Here is a 24,083-nt window from a genome sequence, read left to right as displayed (position 1 = left end):
GCCATCAGACTGATGAACTCACGCTGATTTGAGTGTACTCTATATTACATTGACTGTTTTATTATAAATTACTATGATTGCACATTTAGATTTAGAATGTAAAGATTTCCACTCGTGAAGGATGTAAGTGTAAGGGGGTTTTGATTTTTATGTTACTGCGGAGGCTAATTAAAATGGCGTCTTTGTTATGTTAATCTGGGGAATGCGGCTTTGTTGTGTTAAACACTGAGAAAAGTTTGCGCTAGCAGCTTGTTTTTGCTTTAGAGTCTGATAAGAGAGTGCTGTTAACCAATTGGGATAGTTGTTATAGTTTTGGTGTATTTGAAGATACTGTATGCGCAGGGTTTTGGGGCAGAAGGCAGGAGAGCGAGACAGAGGATGGACAAGGTGCTGTGAGTCCGCTAACGGGGTCGGACCCCGAGCGGGACGTTCGGCGAGGAGACGGAGACGGACTCGTGTGGAGCAACATACATCAAAGTTGCTGGTGAACGCAGCAGGCCAAGCAGCATCTATAGGAAGAGGCGCAGTCGACGTTTCAGGCCGAGACCCTTCGTGTGGAGCATCTGGTCGACCACCGTTGTTGGTCCCAGGCGGCCGGTCGAGGTGGTCCGAGGGGGGTTGCAGGGTGAAGAAGAAGGTCCTTGAGCTCCAACGGTTTTTGTGCACGAAGAGATTGAACTTTGATAAGTGTGGCGCCTTTTATTTTCCTTTTATATTTTATTCTCTTTTAATTATATAGTTCCAGTAATATCTATAAACTGTAAATCATTTAATCGCATCTGGTGTATTGTCTGTTATTTGGGCGGGGTGGGGTACCTCACACAGCATCCACACAAACGAATTATCCAGTTTGATGGGGCCGAGGCTGTTTCCCTAGACAACAGTGAGCCGAGCGACCCTGAGGGTGGCCGGGGGGCTACATAAGAAATAAATGCAATACAACCTGATGGCATGAACATTGAATTCTCCCAGTTCTGGTAAACTGCTCCTCCTCTGGCACTCCTCTCCTCCTGATCAACCTATTTCTTCCTACACCTATCCCGGATCCCATCACCGTTTCTTTCCCTCCAGTACTCACTATCTGCCTACCACCCCACATTCTCCTCCTCCATCTCCCTCACTTGATTCCATGCTCCACCTTCATCCAAATTATATCTGCAGTCCTTTATCAATGTTCAAAGTACATTATACAAGAATGAATACATTATACCTTGAGATTTGTCTCCTTAGACAACCACAAAGAACCTATTTAAAAAAGGCCGATGTGCAGAGAGATAAAACAAATTGTGCAAACAGTACAAAGAAGCAAATAGTATTTAGAACAAAAGTGAGTCCTGGTTGTTGGTAGAATCTCAGATGGAGACGAGAGGGTGTTCAGGAGCCAGATATACCAGCTGGTTGAGTGCTGTCAGCAACAACCTTGCACTCAATGTCAGTCAGACCAAAGAGCTGATTGTGGACTTCAGGAAGGGCAAGACAAGGGAACATGAACCAATCTTCAGAGGGATCCGAAGTGGAGAGAGAGAGAGCGTTTTCAAGTTCCTGGGTGTCAAGATCTGAGGATCTAACCTGGTCCTTGCATTTCGATGCAGCTATAAAGGCGGCAAGACAGAGGCTACATTTCATTAGCAGTTTGAAGAGATTTAGTTTGTCACTTAAAACACAAAACCACTATAGATGTACCATGAAAGGCATTCTGACAGGCTGCATCAGTGTCTGGCATGGGTGAGGGAGGCTACTTCACAGGACCGGAAGAAGCTGCAGAGGGTTGTAAATGTAGTCAGCTCCATCTTGGGTACTAGCCTCCGTAGTATCCAAGGCATCTTCAAGGAGCGGTGCCTCAGGCAACATCCACGCCCTCTTCTCATTGTTACCAGCAGGAGGTACAGAGGCACACTCAGTGATTCAGGAACAGCAAAATGGACATTGAACCCATGAACACTATCTCACTTTAAAAAAATATTTCTGTTATTGCACTACTTTAATCTACATATATACACTTTTTCTACATCATGTGATGCATTGTACAGCTGCTGCTGCCAAATTAACAAATTTCACAACGTGTGGCAGTGATAAGAAACCCAATTTTGATTCAGACACAAAGCCTGGAGCAACCCCACAACCTCAGTTCTGCACAGTGGAGTAAATGTCACAGACCACTCAGACACAAAGCCTGCAGCAGGCCCAGCTCTATCATCCCTATCTCCCAGCCCATTCCCACTTTCCTCTTCCACCCCCCATCATGCACCTCCCAAATGCAAGTTCCTGCCTTATCCCTTCCCTCTACCTCTCATACTAGCCATTTCCTTTCCATCTTTTGCCTTGAAGGGTCTTGCCTGAAGCGCCAACTGTTCATCTTCCTCCACAGATGCTGCCTGACTTGCCGAGTTCCTCCTTTTGTTTTGCTCCAGGTTCCAGCATCTGCTGTCTGTTTCTAATCAAAGCTGCAACTTCCTTGAATCCTAGGTGGAGAAAGTTGAAAAGTTTAAACAGAGCCAGAGCACGAAGGACTCTCTCCATGCCAAGTACAATACAGCCACGTGTGCGACAGTGGTCGGTGACAATGAATGGGGCCACCTTCAAGTGGACGCTACCTCCCTCTACCTGCTCTTTCTGGCACAGATGACTGCATCGGGTGAGAACAGCCCCACTTTATTTTAGAGGTTGTTTTTAATACAATGCTTAAAACAGTTGTACAATTACTAGCAGCCTGCTGGCTAAACCACTTTAATGATACTAAATCTCAACATCAAGGATTCTTTGTTGACCTGGGATTGTGGATGCTGGAATCTGAAGCACACAATCCACTGGAAGAACTCAGCAAGTTGGGAAGTGTTGGTGGCAGGAAAGAAGTTGTTGACATTTCAGGCTGAAGTCCCGCATTGGGAGAGTGGAGAGGTGAGACAGCAAACTGCTTAACCCACTAGGTTCTTCCAGCAGATTTTGTGAAGCATCTTTAGTTCTTGTATGGCACTTCCCAGATAAGGCATAACTATCTAGAACAGGTTCTTGTTGAGCATTCTTCAGGTTTGGCAGAGGGTAGAGCTAATGATTCATAGCACCAGAGACTAGGGTTTGATTCCAACTTCAGACACTGTCTGGAGTTTGCATATTCTTATAAAATCATAATCAGGAATAGATGTTCTGGCCCATGAAGCCCTCTCCACCATTTAGCAAGATCATGTCTGACCAGGTTGTGGACTTGGCTTTGCCTACCTGTCTGTTCCTCATAACCCTTAACCAACTACACTCACTTTCGAAAGTCCAATCACCTGGCTGCAAGATATAGGAACAGAATTAGGCCATTTGGCCCTTCAAGTCTGCTCTGTTATCTCATCATGGCTGATCCATATTTCTGCCTTCTCCCCATATCCCTCCAAGAATCTATCAACTTCTGCCTTAAATATACATAAAGACTTGGCTTCCACAGCCACCTGTGGCAATAACATTCAGATTCACCACTCTGGCTAAAGAAATTCCTCATCTCCATTCTAAATGGATGTCCCTCTATTATGAAAGTGTCTCCTGATCTTAGACTCTCCCATTCTTTCCAAATCTACCCCATTGAGGCCTTTCAAGATTCAAAATCCACCCCCCTCCACCATTCTTCTGAATTCCAGTGAGTACAGGCCCAGAGCCGTCAAATGCTCCTCATATGATAAGCCTTTCGTCCCTGGAATTATTTTCGTGCCTCTCCTTTGAACCCTCTCCAATGTAAGCACATTCTTTCTTAGGTAAGGGGCTCAAAACTGCTCACAATACACCAAATGTAGCCTCAGTAGTACCTTAAAGCCTTAGCATTACATCTTTACTTTTGTATTCTAATCCTCTCAAAGTGAATGCTAACATAGTATTTGCCTTCCGCACCACCAACTCTACCTGCAAATTAATCTTTAGGGAATCCAGCAAGTCCCTTTGCACCTCAGATTTCTGAATTTTCTGTCCATTTACAAAATAGTCTACCCTTTCATATCTTGTACTGAAGTGCATGACACTTTCTTCCTGACACTTACCATCTATCACCTCTTTGCCCATTTTTCTAATCTGTTCAAGTCCTTCTGGAACCTCTCTGCTTCCTCAACGCTACCTGTGCCTCTACCTACCTTCGTATCATCAGCAACCTTGACCACAAAGCCATCTTCCAAAATCACTGACACATTTAAAAAGATCATGGATGGCTGAGATGCTTCACTCCCAGATGAGCTCAACACCTTTCCTACACGCTTTGAAAGGGAGAACAAAACTGCACTTGTGCAAATCCCTGCAGCCTCTGGTGACCCTGTGACCTCCATCTCAGAGATCACATTAGAACATCTATTAAGAGGGTGAACCCTCGCAAAGCATCAAGCTCTGATGGTGTACCTGGCAGGGTTCTGAAAACCTGTAGCAACCAACTGGTGGGAGTGTTCAAGGACATCTTCAATCTCACTGAGGTTAACACCTGCTTCAAAAGGGCGTCAATCAAGAAGAGTAGCACAAGCTGCCTCAGTTATTGGCCAGTTTCACTCACATCTCCTCTGATGAAGTGCTTTGAGAGGTTGGTCATGACTAGAATCAACTCCTGCCTAAGCAAGGACCTTGACCCATTGCAATTTGCTTATTACCATAATAGGTTTACAGCAGATGCAATCTCACCGGCTCTGCACTTGGCCTTCGATCACCTGGGCAACAGCAATACCTTTGACAGGCTGCTGTTTATTGATTACAGTTCCATGTCCAACACGATCCTACCCTCAGTTCTAATCAACAAGCTGTAAAACCTGTGCCTCTGTATAGGTGTCGCCCACTTTCCGAAGGTTCGCTTTTATGGAAGACCTACATTAGTACCTGCTTTTGCTAACCAGAAGAGGATTTTCACTTTTACAAAAAAAGGCACCCTGCTTTAAACTTGTGTTTACCCCGAGAAAGACTACCATGACCATAAAGCCTTGCACGGGCAGGTGTGCGCATGCGTGTTTGTACCAATTTTTTTCCTACAAATCGCTTTTGGCTCAATCTTCCCGATTCTGTTAAGTGAAACTGCACTGTACATACATTTCTACTTTATCTAGGCTGTGTATTTATCATATCATTCCTGCCTTTACTATATGTTAGTGTTATTTTAGGTTTTATGTGCTATTTGGTATGATTTGGTAGGTTATTTTTTGGGTCTGGGAACACTCAAAAAATTTTTCCCATATAAATTAATGGTAATTGCTTCTTCGCTTGACGCCATTTTGGCTTACGAACGGTTTCATAGGGACGCTGTACCTTGGGATAGCGGGGGAAACCTGTACCTGGATCTTTGACTTCCTCATTGGGAGACCAGATCAGAATTAACATTTCCTCCTTGCTGACAATCAACACCAGCACACCTGAAGGATGCAAGCTTAGCCCACTGCTCTGCCCTCTGTACACACGACTGTGGCTAAGGCACAGCTCAAACCACATCTACAAATTTGATGATGACAATTATTGTTGGCAGAATTTCAGACGGTGACGAGGCAGCAAACAGGAATGAGAGATCAGCTGGTTCAGTGGTGTTGCATTCAATGTCTGTAAGATCAAGGAATTAACTGTGACCTTCAGGAAAGGCAAGGGGACCCACACCAGTCCTTGTGAAGGGGTCAGCAGTGGAAAGGTTGAGCAGTTTCAACATCCCTGAAGATCTATCCTGGATGCAACACACGATTCAATTCTAAAGGCATGACAGCAGCAATGTTTCATTAGGAGTTTGAGGAGACTTGGGATGCCACCAAAGACTCACAAGTATGTATAGGTGTACAGTGGAGAGCATTCTAACCATTCTAACCACTGTCTGGCATGGCGGGGTGCCACTGCACAAGACTGGAAAAAGTTGCAGCAAGTTGAAAACTCAGCCAGCTCGATTGACACTAACCTCCACAGCATGCAGGACACCTTCAAAATGCAATGCCTCAAAAAAAATATGGCAACCATCATTAAGGACCCCCATCATCCAGGATCTGCCCTGTTCTCATTGCTATCATCAAGGAGGTGGTACAGACAAAAGCCTGAGGAGATGCACTCTGTTCATGAACAGTTTCTTACCCTCTGCTATCAGATTTCTGAATGAGCAATGAACCCAAAAACTAACTCACCACTTTTTGCTCTTTTTACCACTTATTACTTAATTGTTATGCATTTCTTATTGTAATTAATAGTTTTAAATTATATATTGCAATATGCTGCTACCACAAAACAAATTTCACAACATGCCAGTTTTGGATTCATTCTCCTGCTATGCAAAAACTACTTAACTGTGGCTTAAGTATATTAAGGGGAGCCTCTACTGCTTCCGAGCAGAGAATACCACAAATTTGCTACTCTGGGAAAAGCAGTTTGTCCTCAATTCCAAAGCAGATGTATTCCCCAATATCTTGAGGTTATGTCCCCTGGTTCTACTGTAGTTTTGCTGACCAGAGGAAGCCGCTTTCCTGCCTGCATCTTATCTGTCCCTTTGAAAATGTTCTGTTTCTACAAGATCCTCTCATTCTTCTGAATTGCAGACTCAAGCAACTCAATCTCCTCACAGTCTAAAACCCCTCTGGAATCAACCTGTTGAATAGTCTCTGACTGCCTCCAAAGACAGTACATCTTTCCTTACGCAAGGAGACCAGAACTGCATGCAATACTTGAGATGTGGCATCACCAGTACCCTGCACAGTTGCAGCATAATCTCCCTCTGTTAAAGTTGATGGGAATGTGGGGAGGGTTCACTGGTTGGTAGGATTGTTGGTGCAGATTCAACAGTCTATCTTTCAATGACTAAGAGTGAATGAGGATACAGCTCATTTGGATGTAGTGATTGAATAACCCGCAGGCTAAGTCAATTTGTGTGTGCTATCATCTCATTGGTCTTTTCTTGACTATTTATAACTTCATGCAGCAGAATGCATTCAGCGTCTGTTTTTACCCTAAGTGGCCAATAGACAGTAACCTTAAATAGCTCATTAGGACAACAGCTACATTTCCTTGCAACACAGCAGGAACTCAGCAGGGCAGGCAGCAGCTATGGAGATGAATAAACAGTTAGCATTTTGGGCCAACTCTTCAGGACTGGAAAGAAAGGAGGAAGATGCCAAAAAGGTAGGGGAGGGAGAGGGGAAGGAGGACCAGTTAGAAGCTAGGTGGGTGGGAAAGGTAAAGGGCTGGAGAAGGAGGAATTTGATAGGAGAGGAGAATAGTTCTTTGGAAATTTGTGTGACAATACAAATAGAACTCCTGTTCCTAATGATAATTGGAATGATTTTAACTGAAGTAATGTGTAAATCTGATGAGAGCATCTTACAAAAAAAACCCACACTATTTCCTGCTGCAGCCTCTTCTACATTGGAGATATGACACAGATTATGGAATTGCTTCATTGTGCACTTTCTGTCCATTCACTGCAACAACCAGGATCTCCTGGTGGCCAACCATTTTAATTCCACTTCCCAATCCCAGACAGGATCTCCTGGTGGCCAAGCGTTTTAATTTCACTTCCCAGTCCCAGTCTGTCCATACCCTCCTGCACTGCCATCTTGAAACCATATGCAGACTGGAGGAGCAACATCTCATGCCTTCAGTGTGGCTATCTTGGTAGTCTCCAAACTGATACATCATTCACACGTGAAGAGCAGGAAGGACATCTCAAATAAACAAACGAAACATCAATTCCTCCAACTTGTAGTTATCAGTGTCCTGTGTTCTTCTCCTCCTCCCCCACCACCTTGGATTTCCCTTCTCCTTCTTCTCTTTCCTCTTCCCTGACCTCAGGATATGTCCCATCACCTTCACTTTCCTGCCTCTGGTTCCGCACTTCCTTCCCTTTATTTCGTGGTCTACTTTCTTCTTAGATTCCCCCTTCTGCCCTTCCCTTTTCCCACATCACTTCCCCGACACTCCAACTTTCCTGCCTTCCTCCTCTCACCTGCCAGCTTTTGCTTCTCACCCCCCCCCACCCCCACTCTTATTCTGATTTGTCCCCTTCCTTCCCAGTTCCAATGAAGGGTCTCAGTTCAAATGCCAAATATTAATTTTCCTCCACCCCCCCCACCCCAGATTCCTCAGCATGGTGTGTATTGTGCATTTCCATGCATACTGTAGTAGATTACAATGGATGTTTACACAAGGGGAGTTGTTCCTGAAGTGTGGCCAATGTTTTCTCCAGGCAACATCATGAACTCACTGAAAGAAGGTAAAAAAAAAAGAGCTGCATTTATCATCTATCACAACCTGAACATAAAGCAAAATCCAACTAAAGTGTGGCAATTTTGAAAAATGAGATCAGTGTAATAATGTAGAGAATCCAAAAGCAAATTTGCTCCCTTAACCAGAAGTGGTGATGTTGGCCAATGAAAGTATTCTGGGAAGATTCTTCCTGATGGACATAATACATTGCTATCTTTCCCATCAACCAAAACAATGGTTGCCATCCAATGACTTAACAAAGCTAATTGGAAACTGTTCACATTGTCACAGATAATCAGAGCAATACAGAGACCTGCACCTGGATGATAACCCACCATCTATGTACTTGTCCAAACATTGAAATCAAACCCATATTCATCACTTCCACTGGCAACTCATTCAACACTCACCACCCTAGAGTGAAGATGATCTCAAGTGAAACGTCCTTCGCCTTTTACCCTCAACCCATCTCTGGTTCTAGTCTCACTGAACCTCAGAAAAAGACGGTGTATTTATCCCATCTATCCTTCTATTTTTTGTATACCCCTATCAAATCTCTCATTTTCTTTAGCTCCAGGGAATAAAGTCTGAACCTGTTCAGTCTTTCCCTACAACTTAATCCCCCAGCAATATCTTTGTAAATTTTCTGCATTCTTTCAATCTTTCCTGTAGGTGACCGAAACTGCACCAAATATTCCAAATTAGGCCTCACCAATGTCAAAACATCCTCAACGAAACATTCCAACTCGTGCACTCAGTCCTTTGATTTAGGAAGACTAATGTGCCAGAAGCTCTTTCCAAACATCTACCCATGATGCTACATTCAAGGAATTAAGGATCTGTATTCCCAGATCACCTTTTCTACTGCACTCCTCAGTACCTTCCCTCAGTGTACAAAACATACTCTGGTTGGTCCTCCCCAAATGCAACACTTCACACTTGTTTGCGTTAAATTCTATCTGCCATTTCTCCACCCTGCCCAGATCCCACTGCAAGTTTTGATAGTGCACAGCAAAGAAGACCACACCCCCATTCTTGGTATCATCCACAAATTTGCTGAAACTGTTTACTACGTCATCCAGATCATTGATATAGATAACTAACAGTGGACCCAGCATTGATCTCTGCAGCACACCATTAGTCACAGGCCTCCAGTCAGAGGCAGCCATCTCCTGCCACTCTTTTCCCATGAAGCTAATGTCAAATCCAATTGTTATTGCTTCCTGACCGCCAAGTGACTGAACCTTCTTGATCAACTTTGTCAAATGCCTGCTAAAGTCCATGTAGACAACATCTGCTGGCTTTCCTTCAGCTTTCCTGGTAACCTCCTTGCAAAACTCTAAAATTGGTTAGACATGACCTACCGTGCACAAAGCCATATTCACTATCCCCAATCCAGGGGTTGCCAATCTGGGGTCCACGGACCCACTGCTTAATGGTATTGGCACAAGAAAGGTTGGGAACCCCCACCCAAATCAGCCCCTGTCTATACAAATACTTATACACCCATGAACTATTAGAATAACTTTCAATAACTTACTCAGTACTGAAGTCAGGCTCACCAGCCTACAAATTCTTGTCTTAGTCTTCTGTTTTAAGGCTCTAAAAATATTTATCCTTCAATCTGCTGGCACATCACCATGGCCAAGGACATTTTAAATATTTATTCTAGGGCTCCTGTAATTTCTGCACCGACCTCTCACAGGGTCCAAGGGAGCACCTTGTCAGGCCCTGGAGATTTATCCATCCTAATTTGCTTTAAGATAGCAGGTACCTCCTCTTCTGTAATCTGACCCATCTGGGGTCCATGACCCACTGCTGTTTTGCCCCAGTTCTGTCAAATTTGGGTCTGTCTCCTGAGTAAATACAGATGCAAAAAAATCCATTAAGATCTTCCACATTTATTTTGATTCCATGCATGAAGATTAGCATAGCCATTTAAGAGGATCAATTTTATCCCTTGCTGTCCTTTTGCTCTCAGTACATCTATAGACAGCCTTGGGATTCTCCTTCTCCTTGTCTGACAGAGTAACTTCATGCCCTCCTGATAGCTCTCTTGTACAAAAGCACTCATTTGATCCTTGTTGCCAATCCCCACTACACACCTCATTTTTCTTCTCAACCTCAATAATTCTAAGGGCCTCTATCTCTCAAAGTAATATAGGTGATCTACTGAGCTGTTAAGGTTACTGTTGGATTATGAGGATTAGGTAAAGTAAAAGTCATTGAATACATTCTGAGTAATTCCTCAAAGTAAAAAAAAAAGTCACAATAAGGAAGACTGGTGCAACAAATAACCTGCTGAAGGAACTCTGCAGGTTGTAAAGGATCTGTGGGGTGGAGCTGGGGGAGGGAAATGGAGTTTTGTTCCATTTCCTTGGAATCAAAGTCCTGTGCCAGGCCAGAGTGGAGACACAAGATGGCCAGCGTAAAGTGGAGGATGGTAGAGGTGAGAAAGGAGCTGAGGAGAGGAATTCCTTTCTCCCACAGATTCTGCTCAACCAGCTGAATTTCTCCAGTTGTTTGTTGCTCCACATTCCAACATCTGCAGTCACTTGTGTCTCCAGAACACTCAAGAGCAGTTAAACAGTGTGGGAAGGGGTCCCAACTATTAATTAATGTTGAGGGAGAAAGGCTGATTCACAGTTGAAGTCTGAACTTGCAGTGGGTGAGGGGGATGGAGGGGTGATCAACACTACCTCTCTCAGAAGCAACTGCGTAATTGAGATGAGAAGGTCATGGAGTTCAGCAACACGTCAGCATAGCAGACCATTCATCCCTTCCAATCTATGCTCAACTATTATTCTGCCTAGTCCCATCAACCAGATCATAGCCTGCCATACCCTTCCCAACCATGTACCTATCCAAATGTTGAAATCAAACCTGCATCCAGCACTTCTGCTGGCAGCTCATTCCACACTCCCTCCACCCTCATGGTCCCCTCAACCATTTCACCTTTCACCCTCAACACACGACCTCTGGTTCTAGTCTCACCCAGCCTTAGTGGAAAAAGCCTACTTGCATTTACTCCATCAATAGCCTTCAATTTTGTATACCTCTATCAAATCTCCTCTCGATCTTCTAGACTCTAGGGAATAATGTCCCAACCTATTCAACCTTTCCCTATAGCTTAGGTCCTCAAGACTGACAACATCCTTGTAAATTTTTTCTGCACTACTTCAGTCTTATTCATATCCATCTTGTAGGTAGATATGTGCAAATTGGGCCTCACCAACATCTTATACAACCAACATAACATCCCAACTCCTATACTCAATATTTTGATTTATGAAGGCCAACACACCAGAAGCTTTCTTTACTACCTTATCTACCTGTGATCCCACATTCAAGGCATTATGGATCTGTATTCCCAGTTTTCTGTTCTACCACTTCTCAGAGCCTTACCACTCATTGTGTAAGTCATACCTTGGTTTGTCCTCCTAAAGTGCAAGACCTCCCACTTGTCGACATGAAACTTCATCTGCCATTTTTCAGCCCATTTTTCCTGCTGAGCCAGATCCCACTGCAAGCTTGATAGTTTTCCCTCACTGCCCACTATACCCCCTAATCTTATTGTCATCCACAAATTTGCTGATTCAGTTTATCACATTATCCAGACTTTTGATATAGATGACAAACAGACCTAGCACTGATCCTTGCAGTACACTACTAGTCACAGGCCTCCAGTCAGAAAAACAGTCATCTATAACCACTCTGGTTTCTCCCACAAAGCCAATGTCTAATCCAATTTACTACCTCCTCCTGAATGCCAAGTGACAACCTTCTTGATGAGCCTCCCACGTGGGACCTTGTCAAAGGCCTCGCTAAAGTCCATGTAGACAACATCTACTGATTTGCCTTCATCAACTTTCCTGATAACTTCCTTGAAAAACTCTAAGATTGGCTAGACATGAGCTAGCATGCACAAAGCTATGCAGAGTATCCTTAATCAGTCCGTCCAGAGCCTTAGAATACCTTCCAGTACCTTTGCCACCGCTGACATCAGGCTCACTGGCTTATAATTTCCTGGCTGGTTGTTAGAGCTTTTCTGAAACAATGGAAAAACATTAGCTGTCCTCTCAGTCTCCAGCACCTGACCAGTGGTTAAGGATTTTTAAATATCTCTGCTTGGGCCCCAGTAATTTCTCCACTAGCTTTCCACAGGGACTGAGGAAACATCCTGTCAAGCCTGGGGGGTGGGATTTACCCACCCTAATTACTCAAGGCAGCAAACACCTCCTCCTCTAATCTGCATAGAGACCTTGGCTTCTGCAGCTTTTACTCACTGCTATAGACTGTCTGTCTCCTGAGTAAATACAGATGTAAAAATTCTCTTTAAGATCTCCCCCCATCTCTTAGCTCCACATATAGATTACCATTCTGATATTCTAGAGGACCAATTTTGTCCCTTGCAATCCTTTTGCTCTTAACACGTCTATAGAATCTCTTGGGCTTCTCCTTTCACCTTGTCTGCTAGGGCAACCTTGTGCCTTCTTTTAGCCCCCTGATTTTCTTCTCAACTGTTCTCTTGCATTTCTTCTACTCAAGCATCTCATTTGTTCCTTCCTGCCCATACCTGCTGAGCTCCAGGGACTCTCTCAAAAAACAAGGTTCTCTCAACCTGTTATCCTTACCTTTTATTCTGACAGGAACAAACTCTATACTCTCAAGGTTTCACTTTTGAAGGCCTCCTACTTACCAAATATACCTTTGCCAGAAAGCAGCCTGTCCTGACACATTTGCCAGATCCTTTCTGATACCGTCAGAATTACCCTTTCTTCTCTCCCCTCACCCCCACTCCGTGCAGCACTAGCAAGCCTTCCCGCAAGGATATCAGTCCCTTTCCAGTTCAGGTGCAAACCATCCCTTCTGTACACTTCCCCTAAAAGAGAAAGAAATGTTCCAAAAACGTGCAGGAGGGAGGGCTTCATCTCTTGCCACATGAGAAACTACAATTTTTCCCATTTCTGGCCCCACTAGCACATGGTACGGGTAGCTGTCCTAAGATCACAGCCCTGGAGGTTCTGTACTTTATCTTAGCAGCTTACTTCCAGAACTCACTTTGCAGGATGCATACCATTGGTTCCGACATTGACCAGAACTTCCGGCTTCTTACCCTTCCACTCAAGAATGCTGTGGACTTGATCTGAGATGTCTCTGACCCTGCCACTTGGGAGGTGACATTATATCCACGAATCTCCTTCTCATCCACAGAATCTCCATCTGTTCCCCTAACCAATGAATCCCCTATCGTTACTGCTTGGCTCTTCTCCCTCCTGAGCCATAAAGCCAGACCAGGCGCCAAGAACACGACTGCTGTGGCTTTGCTCTTCTAGATCATCCTAGCAGCGGAAGTGCAGGAAGGCACAGAACTCAGGTGCATCAAACTGCACCAAGTGGGACAATTCAACAGATCAAACTTCCACCATCTCCTCTGGCTCCCACAACTACTAAAGATGTCTAACATATGGGTTCAGGGTTTCTATTCTCACCTGTGGTTCCAGTGGAAGCTGCAGCACTTGTCCAAGTACCATAGCTACCTTCAGTCTCCCAGAGAGAGCATTATTTTATGCTTTAAACAAATGTTTCAGATGATTGAAATCAGACTAAGATTTTAGGATGGCATCACCTGGGGTCTGAAGGTTCCATCTTTCTGGGGTTCTGCCTCCCCCCGCCCTGTTTCACTGAGTTCCCTCTTATCTGGGTTCCTGGGGTGAGTGGCATCAGATCCCATCATGTTACTAGGGTGGTGAAACAGTTGAAAATTACCTCCTGAAGCATTCTATATTTGGCAAAATGTGGCTTTATTAAAAGGGAATTTGGCTAAACCTTAATTCAGTGTCCAGACATCAGGAATGAATGATTAGACTAAGAAAGTCATCTCAATGTCAATACCACTGAAAATGTCATTCTGTATCAAAGCACTGGGATGATTTGTTGTGCAGGATAGAATTACCTTTAAAATCAGTTCCTGAAAGATTTGAAAATGACCCTTTATCACAGACACGCAACAGCCCAGGCAGTGTCTTATGGAAAGAAAGTACAGTCGACATTTTGGGCTGAGACCCTTTGCAAGACAGGTGTACTTTTTTCTATAAATACTGCCTGGTCTGCTGAGTTCCTCCAGCATTTTGTGTGTTGCTTGGATTTCCTGCATCTGCAGATTTTCTCTTCTTAATAGTAATTTGATATTATGTTCTCCCTAGGGTTACGCATCATTTTCACCTTGGATGAAGTGTCGTTTATACAGAATCTTGTATTTTACATTGAGGCTGCTTACAAAGTTGCTGTAAGTATTTGCAGAGATTAAGATGAGAAACAAAAATAGCCAGGGTAATTGATTCAAGCTAACCGGCTCACTGGCAGCTGATTAAAATCAATGTGAAGTGAGTACAGCAAGCCGTCTGGGTGCTTTGGTGTAGAATGGTGCACAGGTTACTCAGACTCAGGGCTGAGGGGACAGAAAGATTGCTGCTCCTCGACTTCTAGTGGGCCACACTGGAAGGAGTCAGTGTCAAAGGCAAGTTGAAGTTTTACAGTAAACACATTGGAAGTTTGAAGGAATGGCAGGACATACAATCTGATGGTCTGGTTCTTTAACCGAGAGTGGTGAGCAATTGGAATTTGCTTCATCCAGGAAAAGCATCCGTGCATCTGCATACACATCCTGAACCTGGGTGGTGAACATTGTTACAGATGTCCATCAGTTCAATTTGCTCTCCAACTGGAAAATCTACAAGAACTGGATAGTAAATTGGCTTACTATTGTCATGTGCATAGGTACAGTGAAGAACTTTACTTCAACTGTGGGAGATTTCATCACATCAGTACATTGAGGTAGTACAAGGGCAAAGCAATAAAATACAGAATGCAGTGTTACAGTTACAGAGAGTGCGGGAAGACAGCAAGGTGCAAAGCCATAATGAGGTAGATTGAGAGGTCAAGAGTCCATCTTATTGTACTAGGGGACTGTTCAATAGTCTTACAATAGTAGGGTTGAAACAGTCCTTGAATCCATTGCAACATGCTTTCAGCTCAGTAGGAAAGAGGGGGAAAGAGAGGGTGTCCAGGGTGGGTGGGGTATTTGATTATGTTAGCTGCTTTACTAAAGCAGCAAGCAGTGTAGTCACAGTCCAGCGAGGGGAGGTAGAGCTGTGTAGTTTCTTGCAGTCTTGGGCAGAGCAGTTGCCAAACCAGGCAACAGGATAGGACTGTCTCAATCGTGCATCTATGAAAGTTGGTGTGAGTTAACAGGGACAATGTCATATTTCTTAAACCTTCTGAGGAAGTAGAGGTGTTGGCACGATTTCTTGGGCATGGCATCTACGTGGTTGGTCCAGGCAGGCTGTTTGTGATGTACTGGTAATTGGATGGCTGAAGGAAAGTAGCTGTTCTTGAACCTGGTGGTGGGGATGCGAGACTTTTGGTCAAACAACATTGGTCCCAGAGATGATGCACCTGTGTTTCTCTTGAGTAAACAGTTTGCTTTCTTGGCTGAGCATACGCTGCTCAGGGTCTGTGTAAACTATTCCTTTGGAGAAAGGAGAGCAAACCAAAGTTTCCAGGTTACAAACACCTCTACCACAAATAAACCCACATATTATAAAATTCAGATGTGAACCAATCAGTTAAAAGGACCTGTTTATATGCAACTTCTCCAGGCAATATTGTCTTTCTTAAAAGCCTGCCAGTTTCACTGTGGGAGGGCAGGAGAGTTGCTTTGGAAACTGATAAACAATCACTTTTACTGATGCTCTACTAAGCAATGAATCATCCACTGATTCTTCAAGCCCATCAAAACCAGTAAATAAATGTTCATGTTAATTGATAACTAGGCAAATAAATGTTCATGTTAATTGATGCTTCAAGTTCATCAACACCGCTCACTACAACACTGTGGGGATGTTTACAATATCCAGTGACTGTGTATTTGCAGACTCAAGAACAATTGACTTATGGACGTCTGTGGAATCAGAACCTGTTCATAACTTGAGAATGCTTTACAGTACAGGTGACCAGGGTTCAGTTCCCCTGGCTGCCTGCATTCCCCCCATGACCTCTGGATGTTCTGGTTTCTTCCCAAGCCCAAAGATGTACAGGTGGTAGGTTAATTGGTTATTGTAAATTGTCCTGTAGTTAGGCGAGGGTTAAATCGGGGCGGGATGGGAGTGCTGCTGGGTGAAAAGGCCTGTTCCAGGTTGTATATTAATAAATAAACCCAATGACCTGTCCTCCACACCAACAGATTCCATAGATTCACCATCCTCTGCCGAAAGAAATTCCTCCTCAGTTCTGTTCTAAATGGATGCCCTTGTATTGAGGTTGTACCCGCTGGTCGTAAACTCCCCCGCGATAGGAAGAATCCTCTCCATGTTCATTGTCTAGGCCTTTCAACATTCAATAGGTTTCAATGATATCCCCCCTCATTCTTCTAAATTTGAGTTAGCTCAGGCCCAGAGCCATCAAGTACCTCATAAGCCTTCAATCCCAGAATCATTTTTGTGAACCTCTTTTGAACCCCGTCCAATGTCAGCACATCCTTTCTTCGATAAGGGGCCCAAAACTGCTCAGTACTCCAAGTGAGGCCTCACCAGTGCCTAATAAAGCCTCAGCATCACATCCTTACTTTTATATTCTGGTCCTCTCAAAAATGAATACTAAACTTACACTTGCCTTCTTCACTGCCTACTCAACCTGCAAGTTAACCTGTAGGAATCCTGCACAAGGACTTGCGAGCAAGTCCCTTTGCACCTCCAATTTTTGAATTTTCTCCCCATTTAGTAGATAGTCCATACTTTTATTTCTTCTACCAAAGACTATGCAATTTCCGACACTCTTGCATTTGCCACTTATTTGCCCATTCTCCGAATCGGTCTAAGTCATAGAAACAGAAAACCTACAGCACAATACAGGCTCTTTGGCCCACAAAGCTGTGCCAAACATGTACTTTAGAAATTACCTAGGGTTACCCATAGCCCTCTATTTTTCTAAGCTCCACGTACCTGTCCAGGAGTCTCTTAAAAGACCCTATTGTATCTGACTCCACCACCATCACCAGCAGCCCATTCCACGCATTCACCACTCTCTGCATAAAAAAACTTACCGCTGACATCCCCTCTGTACCCACTTCCAAGCACCTTAAAACTGTGCCTCCTTGTGTTAGCCATTTCAGCCCTGGGAAAAAGCCTGACTATCCACATGATCAATGCTTCTCATACATCTTGTACACCTCTATCAGCCCTAGGAAAAAGCATCTCATCACACGATCAATGCCTCTCATCCACCTTTAAGTCCTTCTGCAGCCTTGCTGCTTACTCGACATTACTTGCCCCTCCTCCCATCTTCATATCATTTGCAAACTTAGGCACATAGCCATCAATTCTCTCACTTCCCACTAATTTTTGCTCTATTATATGCCCTCTCTTTTGCTTTTACATTGACTTCCCTTGTTAGTCATGGTTGTGCTATTCTGTCTTTAGAAGATTACTACTTCTTTGGGATGTATCCACCTTGTGCCTTCTGAATTGCTCCCAAAAAAACTCCAGCCATTGCTGCCCTGGCATCATCTCTGCTATTGTTCCCTTCCAATCAACTTTGATCGGCTTTTGTCACATGCTGCTCCAAGTCCCCTTACTCCACTATAATACTGATAAATTTGACTTGTCTTATCCTCTCAAACTGCAAGGTGAAATCTATCATGTTATGATCACTGCCTCCAAAAAGGTTCCTTTACCTTAAGCTCCCTAATCAATTCTGGTTCATTGCACAACACCCAATCCAGAATAGCTGATCCCCTAGTGGGCTTAACCACAAGCTGCTCAAAAAAAATCTATCATGGACATTCTGCAAATTCCCTCTTAGTATCCAGAATCAGCACCAACCTGATTTTTCCCCAATCTACTTGCATATTGAAATTCTTCATGGTTATTGTAAAAATTACCCTTTTGACATGCATTTTATATTTTCCACTGCAAGTTGTAGCCCAAAAGCTGGTTGCTGTTTGGAGAACTGTATACAACTTCCAACAGGGTCTTTTTACCCTTGCATTTCCCTAACTCTACCCACAACAGTTCTACATCTTCCAATCCTATGTCACCTCTAAGGATTATATATAAATATATTATATATATTTTTTAAACTAGAACAGCCACGCTACCCCCTCTGCCTACCAGCCTGTGCTTTCAATACAATGCATACCCTTGTATGGCAAGCTCTGAGCTATAATCTTTCAGACACAACTCAGTGATGCCCACTACGTCATATCTGCCAATCACTAACAGGGCTACAAGATCATCTACCTTATTCCACATACTGCGTGCATTCAAATACAACACCTTCATCATCCTTTTTGATTTTCTCCCCGTTACACTGCAACCATCCCACTGACTAATTTTGCCCTTCCATCTGGCTGTCCTTCCTCAGTCTCACTACACACTGCCTCTGCTTGTATACCAACTGCCCCATCCTCAGCCCTATCACTCATTTCCCATCCCCCTGCCAAGTTAGTTTAAACCCTTCACAACAGTCCTAGCAAACGTCCACAAGGATATTTGTTCCTCTCAGGTTCAGATGTAATCTGTCCATTTTGTACAGATCATACCTTCCCCAGAAGAGATCCTAATGATCCAGAAATCTGAACCCTGCCTCTTGCACAGCCATGCCAAATCATCCTACTCTTACCCTCATTGGTGCATGGCAGAGGCAGCAATCCAGAGATTACCACCATGGACATCCTGCTTTTCAGGATTTCTACCCAACTCACTAAATTCTCTTCAGGACCTCCTTTTTCCTATCCATGTCATCGGTGCCAATATGTACCAACTCTTCTGGCTGGTCATCCTCCCCATTTAGAATGCTGTGGATCCGATCTGAGATATCCCTGACGCTGGCCCCTGGGAAGCAACATACCATCTGGGTGTCTATCGTGTCCACAGAATCTCGTGTCTGCTCCTCCAACTATGGAATCCCCTATCACTACTGCAGTCTTTTCCCCTCCCTTCTGAGCCACAGTGCCCAAGACCTGGTCACTGTGGCTTCCCCTTGTGGGTTGTTCCCTAACAGTATTGCAAGTGGAATACTTAGTATTGAGAGGAACAGCCACAAGGACACTGTACTGACAGTCCATTTTCTTTCCCTCTCCCGCCAATCACCCAGGTACCTGCCTTCTGCAACTTAGTGGTGACTACTTCCCTGTAGCTCCTGTCAATCTCCACCTCATTCTACCATGTGAATGGAATGTCGTCGAGCTTCAGCTCCAGTTGCTTAACACGTTCTGAGGAGCTGCAGCTTGGTGTATCTGGTGCAGATGTGGTTATCTGGGAAGCTGGAGGTCTCCCAGAATTCCTACATCTTACACAGAGAACACAGCAGCCCCTGGGGCTGGGGCCATCCTCAGTGCTCTAACATTGTACTAACAGATGAAGAATGAAGCAGCTTACCAGTATGTACCTCACCCAAGCCTGTTCTTATCTAAATCTTATCTGCACAAACTTGTGACTGAAATACTTCACTGCCCAGTTTTAGTAACTCAGCAGGGATCTCCTCTGGTCTCAAGATACAATTTTGAATCAGCATGTGTTGGAGGGATTTGTGTGTTTTACCTGCAGCCTGAATCTGTCTTTCACACATGGCCCAGTTGCCCTCAAATCAAGACAGCACACATTAAATCTCTTGTACAGCAGTGGTGTTTATTCAACAAGGCTGTGTTTCAGTCCCTGCAGCAGTATATGCTGGGAAATACTCGTATCAGAACTCAGATATTCCCCTTCCACTGAAAATGTTCCAGCAATTCGTAGTATTCCTGTTATAATAGTTATAAACAGATTTTGCAACTTCATCAGTTACCCACATCTTTGTAGTATTTGACCTGTGTCTTATCTGCAGGGTTGCCTCCAATGGAATTTTGTCTACTTCACTAGACAGACATTTCTCCCATTCTCCCTGCTCTAATTTATTGTCATGTCCGGGTTGTGAGTGTTTATCTTTACCCCAGCTCCCTGCTATACCACTCGATACAAATGCTTCCCCAAAATATTAAACTGTAAACACGAGGAAATCTGCAGATGTTGGAATTTCTAGCAACACACATTAAAAATTGCTGGTGAATGCAGCAGGCTAGGCAGCATCTATAGGAAGAGGTACAGTCGACACTTAAACTGTACCTCCATTATTGACACCTTCATTATCCCTTTCCAATTTATATGACACGCAAGTTATACAAATTTAACCAATTTTCTTACAATCTCCAATTCTATTCAGGCATTCCCCAACTTACCCACACTAAACCTCAAAACTGACCCTATTCTACAAAATTCTTGATTTACTTCTGAAAAAACCTGAGTGTAGTTTTGAAAGTAATTCCTTAGAAAGCTCGCATACAGGCTGTGTCATCACATCTCCTGCTGCAATAAACTGTTTTTGAGTTTGTTGTAGATCTGCCATTTGGTCTGCAGATCAGTTTCTTTTCCCTTGAATAAAAGCTGGACCTTTCAGTCCAGGAATACTTCAAGTTCGTGATAGATTAACTCCTCATTCTCATTGTTATTCTTGTCAGACCAGTCCTGTATCCTCAGAAACTAAGAGTCAGTGAAGAGCTCATCGTCGTCTCAAGGCATATACACAAAGAGCACAAATGCCATGAAAATTACCTCTTTGCAGTGGCACAGAACATGACCAACAATGAAAAGTTAACAAATTACACAGATTATACTGTTTATCCGTAGGCCAAACAAAACAAATAATTATAGTGGTGCACATTTTAAAAGAGAAAGAAAATACAGACCGATGTGGAGTTCACACTTCTCAGATCAGTTGTCAGATTGATGGTAGTTAAACCGTGGTGTTTGCGACTTCAGGCTGCTGTACCTCCTATCTGATGGCAGCATCAAGAGGGCATGGCCCAGCCAATCTAGTTTAAATTATCCTCTATCATCTTTTATCACTTTCCCTGTCTGGTTCAAGTGCAACCTGTCCCTCTTGTGCAGGTCACCTCTACCCCCAGAAGAGATCCCAATGGTTCGAGAATACCCATCCCTACACCAGTTCCTCAGCCACATGCTCATTCAGCTGACTTTCTATCTTTGACTTCGCTTGCAAGTGGCATCACTACCCTCAACATTTTGCTCCTAAATTTCTTTCCAATTGTTTATACTTATGCTGTAGGACTCATCCCTTGTATCTGTCATTTGTATCAACGCTTACAGCTGCCTTTGGCTGTTCACCTTATCCCCTTTGAGAATTTTCTACAGCCACTCAGAGACATCCTTAACCCTAGCACCTGGGAGGCAACATACACTGGCATTTTTCTTGCAGGCAGCAGAATCTCCTGTCTGCCCACTTCACTTTCACTCTGACTGCACCCTTTCTCTCTGAGTCTTAGAGAGAGACCTGACTAATGATAACCCTGAAAGACCATCACCCTTAGCGATATTCAATGAGAATACGTTAGTGAGAGGAAGGTCACCCCCAAAGAAACATCACCCTTAGCGATATCCAATGAGAATACATGTTAGTGAGGGGAATGGCCACCCCTGAAAGACCATCACCCTGAGCAATATCTAACAAGAATACTTGCTAATGAGGGGAATGGCCACTGGGGAATCCTGCATTTTCTGCCCATTTCCTTTACTATTCCTGCTGTTCATTTATTTTAAAACCTGTACCTTGGGTGTGACCAGCTCTAAGTCTCAGCTATAAAGCTCTCAGCTTCTCTGATGACCAACAGCAACTCCATTTGTTGAGACCAGTCTGTCAGGAGCTGCAGCTGGGTGCACTTCCCACAGAGGTTCCCCCATTTCCCACATCTTGCAGGAGGAGCATTCAATTACCCTGACTACCAGTCCACCTACAATGAATCAAATACAAGGGCCAACAGCAAAATAAAACTTACCTGTTGCTCATCACAGTATTTTTTATTTTTAAAGGTCCACCCTTTCACTTGTCACGTACCCCGTGATGGGTTAAAGAACCAGCAGAAATGGAAAACAGGTTAGCAAAGAATAATCTTTGTGGAAATATATAAAAACCAAGCTTCTTCAAGCCTAGGGGTAAATGGATACAGTCTTACAGTGATGAGTAAAGTTCAGTTCAGTTCGTGGTATTTAGTTGAGTAGTGATGGAGAGGGAGAGAGAGAGAGGGTTTGGTTTTTCAGGTGAGCTGATGCCATCGATCTTCCCATTGTCCTCTGAAATCCTTTAGTAGTCACCGAATGTGACCATGAAGGAGACCGTTCTTCTGAGGTGGAATTATCAACCTAGGCAACGGTTGGACACTAATAACTCCCCACTGGTCGCACCTTTTCCATACTGTGAGAGCCACTGATCGATCCTCAGGAAACCCACCTTTCTGTGGGCACAACAAAGCTCATCCAGTGTCCAAAACCATGTGTCTGTGAGTCTATCAGCTGACCTTCTATTTATCTCACCGTGCTGAACACCAGCTGTCCATCAAGTAGCTCCTCCCTTCTCTCTCTGTAAGAACACAGAAGCTGGCAGTGTCCTTGCAAAAGTGTAAACATGCTGCAGAGAAACCATAACACCATCTCAAAGCAGTCTTCATCTCTCTCTCTCTCTCTCTCTCTCTCTCTCTCTCTCTCTCACACACACACACACACACACACACACACACACACACACACACACACACACACACAAGGTGCTTGTGTTGAACAACTCTCTTTTCAAGGTATAGTCCATAAAAAAAAAAATCACCCCTAGGGGTACATAACACACTCAATACCTATACAGCCTCAGCTCCCCATTCTTAAAATGGCCACTCCACTGGATTGTAGTTTCTTTTTATTGGCTACTGTTAATTAGTTAAATTAGCCATTAACTATTAATTAACAAGTAGCAAACTTGCCTCTTAAATTCCTGTAGAGTGAAACTCACAAATAAACTCCAAGACCTACCTCTGTTAAACTTGCTGCTGTTGCTCAAAGTCCCAAGTTCCTGAAAGTCAAGACCGTCTGTGTGAGTTTGTTACGTGAGCTTGCCTTGGCTGTCATGTGTTAGGCTTTCAAAGTGGGGCTGCTGCTGCTGCTAGCTCTGTCTGTTGTTTCAAAGGTACATTTAATGTCAGAGAAATGTCTACAATATACATCCTGAACTACTTATTCTTCGCAACCATCCACGAAAACAGAGGAGTGCCCCAAAGAATGAATGACAGTTAAATGTTAGAACCCCAAATCCCCCCCCAGTTCCCCCCTCCCATGTGTAAGCAGCAGCAAAGCAACAGTCCCCCCCCCACTAGCAAAAAAAACAGCATCGGCACCCACCACTGAGCACTCAAGCGAGCAGCAAAGCATCAAATAAGACACAGACTTGCAGTACCCCAAAGACTACTTGTTCACCTGGTATTTGACTTACTACAGTCTCTCTCCCTCTCTCCCTCTCTCTCTCTCTCTCCCTCTCTCTCTATCTCCCTCTCTCCCTCTCTCCCTCTCTCCCTCTCTCCCTAATAAGGGAAAAAGAGCTGTCCCCGTTTCACAGCGAGAGGGGAAACATAGCAAACAACTTGCTGGTTTATGGTGTTAAAAGTCTGTTGCATTGCTTTTTCCGAGCTCTCTGCCCAAAGAACTCGGGTCTCTGGGCACACAGCCAGCACCCAGCTCACTGCTTTCGATCATCCGTCTCCCACGACATACAATTCCCTGCAGAGGCACCGACCTCGAGTCTTCACGCTTCTAGAGCCATGAAATCCTGGAACCCAAGAAGGCACGCTAGTCTTCTAGGCCGCGTCCTTGGGATATCGAATAGCGGCCAGTTGTGAGAGTGGGCCCCATTCCTGCAAACAACCGAAGTTGGCGTGTAACTCCAGGTCAGGTTCTTCAAAAGAACATTGAAAGGGAAAAAAAGGGATATTAAAGACAGAAATTGAGCTGTTTCCAAAGAGGCCAGCAAAATGTTGACTGGAC

At 44.0% G+C, this 24,083-nt stretch overlaps 1 protein-coding gene across 5 annotated transcripts in view; it reads left to right on the top strand.

Annotated features, from left to right (window-relative positions):
* The window catches only part of LOC134348223 (phosphorylase b kinase regulatory subunit alpha, liver isoform-like), a 180,406-nt gene that overhangs the window by 21,229 nt on the left and 135,094 nt on the right, over positions 1–24,083 (top strand). For all 5 annotated transcript variants that reach the window (XM_063051276.1, XM_063051274.1, XM_063051273.1 and 2 more), the window contains 2 exons: positions 2,467–2,635; positions 14,376–14,458. In XM_063051276.1, coding sequence (XP_062907346.1) covers positions 2,467–2,635; positions 14,376–14,458 — 252 coding nt within the window. The remainder of the gene's footprint in view (positions 1–2,466; positions 2,636–14,375; positions 14,459–24,083) is intronic.

Source organism: Mobula hypostoma, chromosome 6 (genome assembly GCF_963921235.1).
Source record: "Mobula hypostoma chromosome 6, sMobHyp1.1, whole genome shotgun sequence".
NCBI lineage: Eukaryota > Metazoa > Chordata > Chondrichthyes > Myliobatiformes > Myliobatidae > Mobula > Mobula hypostoma.
Note: the sequence above shows the minus strand (reverse complement) of the source record. Positions and strands in the feature narration are given on the sequence as shown.